The sequence below is a fragment of the Humulus lupulus genome, chromosome 1, assembly GCF_963169125.1.
Source record: "Humulus lupulus chromosome 1, drHumLupu1.1, whole genome shotgun sequence".
NCBI classification, from domain to species: domain Eukaryota; kingdom Viridiplantae; phylum Streptophyta; class Magnoliopsida; order Rosales; family Cannabaceae; genus Humulus; species Humulus lupulus.
The window spans coordinates 232,608,828-232,620,419 of record NC_084793.1 but is presented as its reverse complement, the minus strand read 5'-3'; the positions used below and the strand labels follow the sequence as shown (position 1 = coordinate 232,620,419).

The window sequence follows — 11,592 nt, the reverse complement described above, 5'->3', positions numbered from 1 at the left end:
GAAAACCAATGGGACAAACTTTAAAGATAGGTTATGCTTTTGTAGTCCTAATTATAACTACCATTATTTAGATAGTACAAGTTGTTAATTTCTATCCTTTTACTAAAGTACCTGGAATCTAACTTGTACATGTTTTGAAATTTCATCTCAAAATAATTTGTTGCATTAAGATCTCTTTGGATATTATATCTTGGATATATGTATTTATTGATTCTTATATATATTTTCAGTGTCTATGAACTAATATGTTTTCATTGTGATATGGTAATAAAAGTAATCTTATGCGCTCTACTACGTTATTAAAGATGTGGAATTGAATACATCAAATGTTAGATTTTATGGATTAGTTAGAACTTATAAGAGATTTATTTTATTTTAAACTCTTTATGTTACTTTTTTTGCTTGAATTAATAGGATTATTGTTTATTTGGTCTCTACATATACGCCTATGACTAAGGCAAATATGTTGATTCACTTGTACTAAAGTCCATATTAATTGGATACACTTTAACTTGATTTCTCTTTTTTGAAAGTGAAACAATGTAGGGGAAAAGATGTATTCAAGATGTTATCTTCTCTATTTTATTTTATTTCTATGCTGTCTCTTTTGTAAAAGATGCTAGAGTGGTTCATGAGTTGAAAGATTACCTTAAAAGTAAATTATTATTTCTATCATCAGTTTGTTCAGTACCAGTTTTTTTACTCCAGTTACTTGTTTAGAACTGATTTTTTTAAAATCTCTTTTCTAGGTTGCAATGCAGACATTCACGTGATTGTAAAAATTGAAAGTGCAGACTCTATCCCAAATCTTCATTCAATTATTCCTACATCTGATGGGGTTAGTTCCAGTGTCTCTTTGTGAATCAGTGGTCACTTATTTAGTCATAGATTATATCTTTAGTACACCTATCCACCCTTCAGTGATCATTGTTGGTATCGTACCCCCCTCTCTCTCTCTCATTATTTTATTCAAAACATTATCCAAATCATTGAGAAGGATAAGGAATTACAGAAAAAGAGCTAAACCACATGTTCAGTTCTGCTAAAGAACAGAAGAATTCATATCTTTTTATTCATCATATTAACAAGTTTATTACTAAGCAATGGTTGCTCGTGGGGACCTTGGAACTGAACTTCCGATTGAGGATGTTCCTCTGTTACAGGTAAGACATGGATTTTAGTTATCGTTTTTATTACTTCTATATCATGCACGTTGTAGAGAAAGTTGATGGCATTTATACTTAAGAGTATTAAAGGATTTTGAAATATTGTGGTTTCGATAATTTTTTCAAGTAATATTATTTCTGTTTGGAATCTCTTTTCCTGGTGGAATAACGAGGACTCCTTTTCACTTGCTGTGAACACTACTTGATAAAGTATTAGTTGCTGATTAATGCATAATAAGAAAAGCTTTGACTTTTATGCATCAATTCTTGGACCAAGTTGGGGAAAATCAAATCCATTCACATTTTTTTTCCTTACTAAAAGGGAAACTCATTCACAAAGTGAGGCTAGAAAATAATTCTCAGCCATTTATAACATAGGCACATCTTGAGGTAGACTGATAAAGACGTGACTAACTGCTAATCATTTGACTTATTCAAGGAATGCTGCACATTGTGGCTTTGGGAAACAGTTTGAATAACCATATGTAGAACATTTTATTCATGATGTAGCATATCATATCATTGAAAATATATTGACATCCCTGCTTAGTGCATGCAGCGTATTTATCTCCTTTTCATGTCTTTGGGCCCATATATATATGTATATATGATAAGTTCATCTTTTCAAATGATTATTATTTAAAATACTGAAGTTAAAATCTTGAATTTGTCTCAGATTCTGTCATGAATGAAATTTCCTTGTTACGTACAGGAGGACATAATTAGAAGGTGTCAGAGAATGCAGAAACCAGTTATTGTAGCAACAAACATGCTGGAGAGCATGATTAATCATCCTACGCCAACAAGGGCAGAAGTCTCTGACATTGCAATTGCAGTACGGGAAGGTGCTGATGCGGTCATGCTTTCTAGAGAAACTGCCCACGGAAAGTAAGTTAACTAATTCATTTGGCCTTGGGTGGCCTCTTAATATATTTTCAATGTGCAATGGCTATTGAAAAAGTATTATCAAAACTCAATAAATATGTTTGTTTTCTAAATTTTTTGCTTTCTTTGTAGTAATGTGTATCCCACAAAAATAATTATAGTAGTATTCTCTAGTTAAAAAAATGTTAATGATTCTTAGACACTTTAGAGTTTTCAGTTATGTATGACTTTTTCCTCTTGTCTGATGCAAATTTTCTGTCTTGTCCTTTCTAATGATATAACCAAAATAGTGTCAAAATTCTCAATAAAACTGAAGAATGAAAGCGAAAAAATAGTGGAATGCTTGTCAGTTTCTGTTGTCCTAGCCAAATTGTTCTCAACATCAAAGATAACTGCCTTACATATCCTCAATGTGATAAATACAAAATAATGCCTGGAATCTGGCATTTAAATACTTTATAAAAACAGTTGTGGCACAAGTGATTTTAAGGTGCCATTCCTTCATCAATTTTCATGGGGCATATAAAGTTTGTGTTTTGCAAGTGCTTACTAAATCTCAAAGTGCAAAAGGTGCATAGGCTATTACTAGGGTCACAGCCCCATTGCTCTATTGAGCAGCACACACCAGAGTTTTTCAGTGCTCTTAAATTTGCATTTTAATTATTTATTTATCAAAGTAGGCATTGAAATACCTGATAATTGATAAGGAAGCGCATGTTTATTTCAAAATACACATCTTATTAATTTAGTTGATAATACACATCTTGTTCAAATGGTGCATCATATCAACAATTTTTCTAAGAACTAAAGTCTTATAAATCACCACAATAAATGAAAGTTTCTCACTTTGCAATTGCAGTACGGGATTTGGTAGTTGCCGCATCAACTTTCCAAGGTTGATTTCCATGATGCTTTGCTTCCTTTGATCTGCATTCCAGCTCTACTGTCTCTTTCTTGTGGATTTTACAAATGGTTAGCATACTTATTCTGCTTTTTGTATATGTAGTTTTTAGTTAAATTTTGCTGCTTTTAGACATTTGACATTATAAAAATAATTATTTTTCCATGGAAATTGTTTTCATCTGCTTTTCAGAAAGATGATAATTGGAGACTCTCTCGAGTGGTATATCTATTTGTTACTCTTGGTCTTCGTCTTCTGCTTGGTGCAATATTTGTTGTTACAGTAGTAGTTAAACCTTGGACGCTGAGAAATAACTTACAGACCCTCCTTATTTTCCTTGTTTTTGGTGTTTACCTTTTTAAAGACGTCTTTTTTTTATTTGCAACAGATTGGTGTGGCATTTCTTTTGGTTCTTCTGATGATTGTACTAGTAATTAGTGCTATCCACCAGTGGGCATCAGACAATTTCTATTTGACAAGGACTCAAACATTCTTTTTTTGTTTCCTTGCTTTCCTTTTGGCTCTGGCACCTTGCTTTTATATCTTTTTCCCCCAATAACCCAAAAAAAAAAGAAAATTTTCTAAAATGGTTTTTGTTCAGTAGCAGTATTACAAGTGTTGTTTCTTTTTACCCGAATTTCTTATTTTTTTAACAATACAGTGATATTGAACCCAAGGCACCCGAACGATTGTTGAAGCTGCACGTCGCTGCTAATCTATCGTCGGTCTCCTCTGCTCTGGTTCCAGAGGTAGGTTTTCTTGCCTTATATCTATTGTCCTTTGCTTCTTTGAAAAAGTTCTGGGTTAGTTTTTGGAATGTTTGTTTGTATTGAGGTTCAAGGTAGTGTAAGGTAACTGTGGTCTATGTTACTCTTAAACAAAACAAACATAAATGCCCAAAACTTTTTTAATCCAAAGTGTTTTTTTTAATCCAAAGCATGTTTGTGAGTATGCTAAAAAAAGTGGTATTTTATGGTTCAGTGGATTGGGACAATAATAACGTCAATGATTACAATGCTTAGTCTATTCTGGTAGTAGTTGTTTCTCTCTCATTTCCTGTGTTTTTTAGTTTATGAATTGTAGTTTGTGTTGTTGGTTTCTAATGCAGGTGTTCTAGTAATTTGCAAGTTGTCTTTTTTAATGTACATAATAAAGAAGCCTCTACATTTCTCAAACAAACAAAAATAAAATAAAAGAAGCCACTACACGTACATTATTTAATTTGCATATAATATATATTTTTTGTTGATTCAATTATTCTCTATAGTTAATTTTTATAAAGTCTCACCACATTAATTAAAAAGTTGATTAATTATGTACTCAATTATTACAATTGTCTTGCTGCTCTAATTATGTACTCAATTGTTTGAGCATCAAGTAATTAAATTTTAAATACAATAGCTAATAAGTAAGTAGTTGTTCTAGTTAACTTCTTAACAAAATTCTACGTTTTTTATTGGATAATTTTGGTACCTATTACACCTCCAAAAAAACTCACACATCACAGAAGGAAGTATTAGTTTCATTTTTTATTCAAAATAAATGAACTAATTAGAAACAAAATAACAAAAAGTCACTGGGAAGGGAAAGTCACTAAGAAACTTCATATAAATAATTTTATAGTTCTCCAACAAAGCATGGATATTTTATAATTTGAGACTAACTTGGTTTGCTTTTAACTACAAGAAAGTCTACTTTCAATAACACAGTAAAATAACTCTATTAAAAATGTATTATTGTATTCATTCTTGGTTGCTTTTGCTGATTTACTTCAAGTCACATTTTGCCTAATATTTTCTCTTATATTTTTGCTCGTATTCATATATAGTTGATTTAAGATGATGCTTATCAACAAATGGCTTATTTAGTATAAAATAAAAGTGCATTAGTGGTACTTTTGGATTTTCTTATAGTTGAAATTTCTTCGATGCAAGTATGCATCAGTTGTAAGTGCTATGAATGAGTTAAAGTATGTTTCTCTTCGAAAACCACCTAAAAGAAATGTTAGAAATGAAATAACCTGCAAATAGTTCAATTGTTTAATCATTTGGATATATTAATTCCTTGCAAGATGAGTTACAAGACATGATTTTGAAACTCTAAACCAAAACTTAAACCTCTTAATGTTCCAATGTGGTTTGGTATATGAATGGTCCATTGAATTAAAGCATTTAATCTTCTTACCAATGCCCCTATCTCCCTTTTGAATTTAGATGTGTGAAAAGTATTCAATTAGTTTGTCTTGACATGGTAATCATTGTTTTAAGTTCTACATTGGCACTCTTATGGATGGCTTTTATATTTTTTTTTTCTTTTTGATTTTGTGTTCTTGCTTGACAGTCTCAGTAAATGAAATTTCATTCTGTACAGAAAAAGTGACTGATAAATTATATTTTGATTCTCCTTTCAACAAAATAGCTTAACTCAAAACTGTACAAGTTACAAAACTTAAATTTTTTGAAAGAAAGGCCAATCCATAGTTCAAAAATGGTCTTACCTTTACTTAGCATGGCTGCTGAAATTAGCTTGACTTAGCATAATGACTACTGTAATGACTACTGCAATGCATGTTGGTGAATTGGATTGCTTACTTATTTAAGTGCTTGAATGCTACAAACCCCAGAACTTCACGGTGTTAAAATGTTTTGTGGGCCTCTTGGCATATACTTAAATTGTTTGCTTGCCTATAGCCTTACTTCTGATTATGATGACTTTTACATTGTTTTTTTTTTTTTTGGTCAGTTGCCCTTCATATGTTTCTGCAGCAGCTGTTAAGGCAAATTTATTTGATGTGGCTTTAAATACAAATATTCTTGATACTGTCTCTAATGGTTCCTTGAGGTAAGGCCTTTAGTTTGATTTGCCAAGTTTAATATAGTTCTACACATCAGATGTCAATATTTTAAAGACTGGTTGTTCTTTACAAGTCAGTCTGATTTTCTTTCTTTTTTAATTAATCTATTTTAGGTGCTTAAACTGATTAAAAAAGGTATCGCGTTGACATCATACGCTGGAAAGCTGGTTAGGGTCATCTGGGACATGTTACTTCTGATTCTTCAATCCATAGTGCTCTTTTTCGGATTGTTTGCAGGACTTCACAAGCATTGGAGGTCTGAATGCTCTGATTCTGTTTGGTCAAAATTTGCTATTTAATTTTGTTTCTTCACTGATTTGAGCATTTTTCTTCCTATAATCTTTTTCTTCTTTTGTCTTGTTTTTTTCCATTTATATTGCAGAAACTTCATGTTAGCCGTCTCTTTGATGTCACAGAAATTGAAGGTTTATCACTTGCTATATCATTTGTTTTGGATATTCTATACAATGTGCTTGCCAAATTTCCTAAGGTACATTGTCCATTAAACAGATGGCTACTTTTTTATTCTTGGCCCAAGTTGGAATTAGTAACATAGATGTTGGCAATTCTTGGTGCTATGGTTATTAGATGTAGTTAAATCTGAACATTGTTCTCATAGCAAAAATATTTTATACCCAGAAATCCCATAGACCTGCTTAGCGAGCCCAAGTTCGAAACTGGGGTTCCCCCCTAACTTTACAATATTTAGGGTGTGGGAAACTATAACAGTTGCTATGAGAAGTGCTTGTGCAGGGACTACCTCAGGCCTTCTGGAAGCAAACTACATGCTAACTTTGAGAGCTACTCCTTTTGAGGATTGCAAATTATTAACCTTCTTTGCTGCAAAGAAGAGTAATTATATTATGATCTTTTGACTAACTATTTTTTGGGCCAGAATTCAAAAATTTTGTTTGTCTAAAGCTGCAAAATATACCTTTGTTAATAGAATTCTCTCTTTATGATTTTTGTTGATTCTGTGATTAGTACTTTTTAATTACAAGAGATGATGTTCTGTTATTTAAATTTTTCAGGATACATCTTCCAGCCTCCCCATATTTCTTCAATCAGTTTTGTCATCTGCAACAAAACCAATATCTATAGTTACTGTTGTTGTCTCCTTGGTATCTTATTTTCGCAATCCTGTAAGGATTCTCTCGATGCTTGAACTGAAAACCTTTTTCATATTATGTTGTTTCCTCTTATTTGAGGGGAAATTCTCTGCCTGTTATGCATTCAAAAACAACACTTAAAGATTCTTTTATTTTGTTGGTGTTCTTTTTCTTTTTCTTTTTTGGTCTTCTGATTTTCTCAATTTAGACTCACACATTCGTTCATCACCAACATTTTGTGAATTGTGCATGTAAATTGTATATGTGTATATGTATATATTAATATATATTGAAGCACACTATCTAGTAATGGTAGATACAAAAAGAAGGGGCAGTCCCTAAATTCTTTGGTTGAGGAAACCCAAAGAGACACAATGAAGTGATTTCTTCCACAGAAAAAATTTATATTGGACCTTGGCATATCTTTAGTGTGTATCTATTTTGTTGGTATCAATCATGGCTTTTAATACTAATGAAACTCATAGTTTCATATCATAAGTAAACTTCATTGTTTGATATTGACGGGATGGATACGGCATAGTTTTACTTGCATTTGTTTCGTCATGCTTGACTTCAATTGGTGTATCCCCATGCTAAAACGTGAAAGTCTATTCATGTAAAATGGATCTAATTATAGATTGACTATGGCATTAAGTGCAAGGTTTCCATCATTATTAATGAGAAATTGTGTTGAGCACACAGCCTGGGACAAACTTGTTGTATCCTTTATATGCTTTGGACCCCTTTTATGGTTTAATGGTTGTATGTAGACTGGCTATTCCTATATTGTTGTCAATCTTTACTACATTTTACTAAGGAGTTTTAACTTATCCATGCAGGCCATACAGATTGGCGCCACTAAAGTACTGTCAATGTTGTTGATGACAGTAGATTTCTTGCCACCATATTTTTCTGCAATCAGCTTTGGTCTAAATGAAAAATAGGTTTAGCGTGTTCGAGTTAATGCATTTTCTTTCCTGATCATTAATTTTTTTATTTGAACAACTGACCCATTGTTTCTCATTTAATATATTTTAATTAATACACCGTCTAGGTTGCTGATTTGAAATATTCTGTAAGCTTTATTCTACTAGAGCAATCTGAAGAAAATGAAGACTTATTTGTTGCTACCGTCAATCTTTTCACTGCTGCTGCTCGTTATCAGGTGTGCTACTTTTTGACATTTTTATATGTTTTCTGGTGTCAATAAGTGTATCACTCTTAGGTAATTTTTCGTTGTTTCATTGTGGGATTTCTCATTAACTGTTTATATTGAACTTTGTGTTCTATACAGCCTGCTTCTTTTATTGCTGTATTTTCCACCAAAGAGTTTATGGACGTCCAACCAGGTAATGCTGGTGATGGGAAGCTGCCAGTAATTGAGGTTTCCTCTGGGCCAGTAGAGTCTAAAAGTAATTGAGGTTTCCTCTGGGAAGCCTTGTAGATGCAGTACTTTGTTATGTTGTAAATTCTGACAGTCATATCAATAAGAATATTTTGTGTTGAAAGTAGTAACTTTTAACTATGTTGACTATTTAAGACTCCTTGAATACTTAAAGAACATTTTGTTGCTGATGACAATGTTGAATGTTTTAAACTAATTTGTGGATTGTTAATACAATATTGAATGTTCTTACTTTTTGTTATTTGAAAATCAAGTTCATTTGATGATACTAGTATATATTAGAAAGCTAATTTAAATATATAAAAAAAATTAAAATATAATAGAATAAATTAGTGTTATATAAATAAAATATATAATGAGAATTTAAACATATCTAAATATAACAATAATACGAAAATTGTGTTATAATATCTATTACAATAACACTTTTTATGCAAAGAATTGTGTTATGCAAACTTCATTATATAACACAAATAATGTTATACTAAAGTGTAGTATAACACAAAAAATGTGTTATACTAAAGTGTAGTATAACACAAAAAAAGTGTTATACTAAAGTGTAGTATAACACAAAAAAGTGTTATACTAAATTGTAGTATAACACAAATTTATAAGTATTGAAATGTGTTATATAATCGACTATAAATAGCATAATTAAACACTTATCTATATATTAAAATAACACAGAAAGTGTGTTATCGTTGATAGTATAATAACACATCTGTATAACAATGATAAAGTGTTATGTAAAGTACCCTGACCTACGATAACATAGTCGGTCTTAACACATCAAAAAGTGTTATAGTATGTTTTGAAAACACATTTTCGGTGTTATTAAAAGCATTTTTTCTTGTAGTGCGGATAGCAGCCGTGAATATTGGCCATTTAGTGAGAATGCCTAGAGATACTAGGGGTTGCCAAGTTTGAGTGAGGCTGGACATCCTAGGGGCAAATGCTCACCAGCACCACTGATTAACATAGAAGTCTCTGTAAAACCATGTAACTTCGATTACACTCTTGGATAAGTAGTGATGCCCTAGGTAACTTGATGGTTACCCTTGTGAGGGATTTTTTCTTGGATAAGTAGCGATGCCCTAGATAACACGATAGTTACCCTTGATGGGGATATTTATTGGCTAGATCTTAGTGTTGAGACTCAGTTCTCTCTTACAGATTAGCATTTATGATGGAGAGCGTGTTATGCCCAAATTGTTGGAAATTGACGAGCGTTGGTCTCGAATTATATTTTGCTATATTATATCTGCTTGCTCTGGGATTTTTTAAGTGCATGGATATATATATTTGTTGATAAGATATAGTTGTGATATAATATATCTGTTTGTTCTGGGATTTTCTGAGTATAGGAATTTATCCTTTTATATGAAATAGTTTGTCACGGTTATCAGGCATGACCATAAGTTTGATAGGATGCTTTGCGTTCTTGAAATTAATTGTGTATGGTCTGTATGGATCTGGAACCCTAATTCTCTACATGCTGTTGTTTTAAGGTTGAACTTACTAAGTGTTTTCGCTTACCAAGTTGTTTCCTGTTGTAGGTAAGAACAAAGGCAAGGCAGAGCAGTGAGCGCTAGAGTCTACCTTACAAATGTACATGTGGACCGACCTTTTGGGAAGCCGTTTTATTTTTGGAAATGTTGTGTAATTTTCCTAAACTAGGCTCACTCTACTCTTTATAAAATATGTTGTAATTAAATGTTAAGTATGGCCATACGATTTTTTTTAAAAGTTTTTTTACGGGTTTTTGAGACATTTTGTCAAATGAAAACATTTATATTTCCGCATTATTGAGTCTTGAAAATCCGGGTCGTTACATATCTAGAGCCAATAATGCTCGCCTATAAATATGACCCTCCTTCACCTGAGAGGGGTTGGAAAATTCTTGTAACACCAGACTATTCTAATAGCAATATACAAGTTTTCTTCCATTGTTCTTCTACAATTTTTCTCTAAGTTTCTACAAGTTCTTCTAAGTCCATAAGTTTCTTGTTAAGTCTTCGAGTTTTCTAACCTTAATTCATTGACGAGTTCTTATCATCAACACCAGTTATCCAAAATATTTGGTATTTTTATTCCTATTGGGGTTTAGTGATAATCGTAAAATGTAATATGTTTTGCCTGCCCAAACAAATGCATAAATTGCATGATAAATTATTGTTTTTTTTAAGGAATAGTGGCATTTATTTTACAACCAAATTTATGTGGTAAGGAAAAAGTAAGTATAACATTGGATATTTTGATAGTTTATAAAATGGAACATTAATACGTATACTTGGAATATGTTTTTTTTAATAGAGTTGAAGGTGATGGCATGCCTTACCTTTGGACCGCATTATTGGGTTATTATAGTAATAATACCAAATTGTCATAAGATGAATAGTCTCAATAATTATATATAAAAAAGTAACAAATAATTATAAAAAAAAATATTTTCCCAATGTACCTCTATAGTATATATTATGTCACTACAAAAAAATGTAGTATTGCCGGCGGAGGGTTCCGTCGGTAATAAGAGGTGTATCCGCCAGTAATTTATATTACCGGCGGCAGTCCGCCGGTAATAATCGGTCGGTATTAGCAGAATTACCGACTGACTGACACACCCGCCGGTATTGTATTAATACCGGCGGATTAATAGAGGCGGGGCTCCGCCGGTAATGTATAACACTGTCAACTCGTTTGACTCATTTAATAACAGCGGGTTCCGCCTCTATTAATCCGCCGGTAATAAAATACTAATATTTTATTTTATTTTATTTCATAATAAATATACATATAATACTTATTTAAAAATAATAATATTTAACATAAATTATAATTAATAACACAATTAATATTCATCAAACAAAAATAGCATTATAATTAATCATAAAATTAACATAATAAAAATATAAATTGTCTCATTTTAATTACATATGAACTAATTATAAAATAAACATAATAAAATTTCAATTGTCTTAATATAATTAAAAAACGTAATCTAATTATTATTGTTTTGATCGGGCCAACCAGGTGTAAAATATTCATTAAGGTCAATATCTTGATCACTAGTATTAGGGCACGGCAATAGTGGTGAAGCAAACTGTGGTGCTTGTGGAGAGTGCTGCTGCGAAGATGATCGAAATTATCGAGTATGTGGTCGCGGCGAGGGAGACTGATGCAATAAACTCTCAAACTGACCATATCTCTGTTGCTGCGACAAACTCACAAATTGACCATACATCTGCTGTGGATGTTGCTGCTGCGATGAATCC

The 11,592-nt window shown here is 31.9% G+C and overlaps 1 protein-coding gene and 1 long non-coding RNA gene across 4 annotated transcripts; both read left to right on the top strand.

The window, feature by feature from the left end:
* Positions 1–589: 589 nt before the first annotated feature.
* LOC133829403 (pyruvate kinase isozyme G, chloroplastic-like) lies at positions 590–2,218 on the top strand. 2 transcript variants are annotated; one of them, XR_009891754.1, is made up of 3 exons: positions 590–655; positions 750–1,163; positions 1,843–2,218. XR_009891754.1 is itself a non-coding variant. In XM_062259161.1 (3 exons), exons 2-3 carry the CDS (start codon positions 1,104–1,106, stop codon positions 2,056–2,058), a joined length of 240 nt encoding a protein of 79 aa, XP_062115145.1. In that variant the 5' UTR covers positions 590–655; positions 750–1,103; the 3' UTR covers positions 2,059–2,210. The 2 variants fall into 2 exon arrangements, 1 of the variants encoding a protein (XP_062115145.1); XM_062259161.1 differs by having other exon boundaries at positions 1,879–2,210.
* A 3,342-nt stretch (positions 2,219–5,560) lies between these two features.
* On the top strand, positions 5,561–6,225 carry LOC133829391 (uncharacterized). 2 transcript variants are annotated; one of them, XR_009891742.1, is made up of 3 exons: positions 5,561–5,793; positions 5,920–6,062; positions 6,189–6,225. It is a non-coding gene; the product is annotated as an uncharacterized LOC133829391 (long non-coding RNA). The 2 variants fall into 2 exon arrangements; XR_009891739.1 differs by having other exon boundaries at positions 5,920–6,225.
* Positions 6,226–11,592: the final 5,367 nt, after the last annotated feature.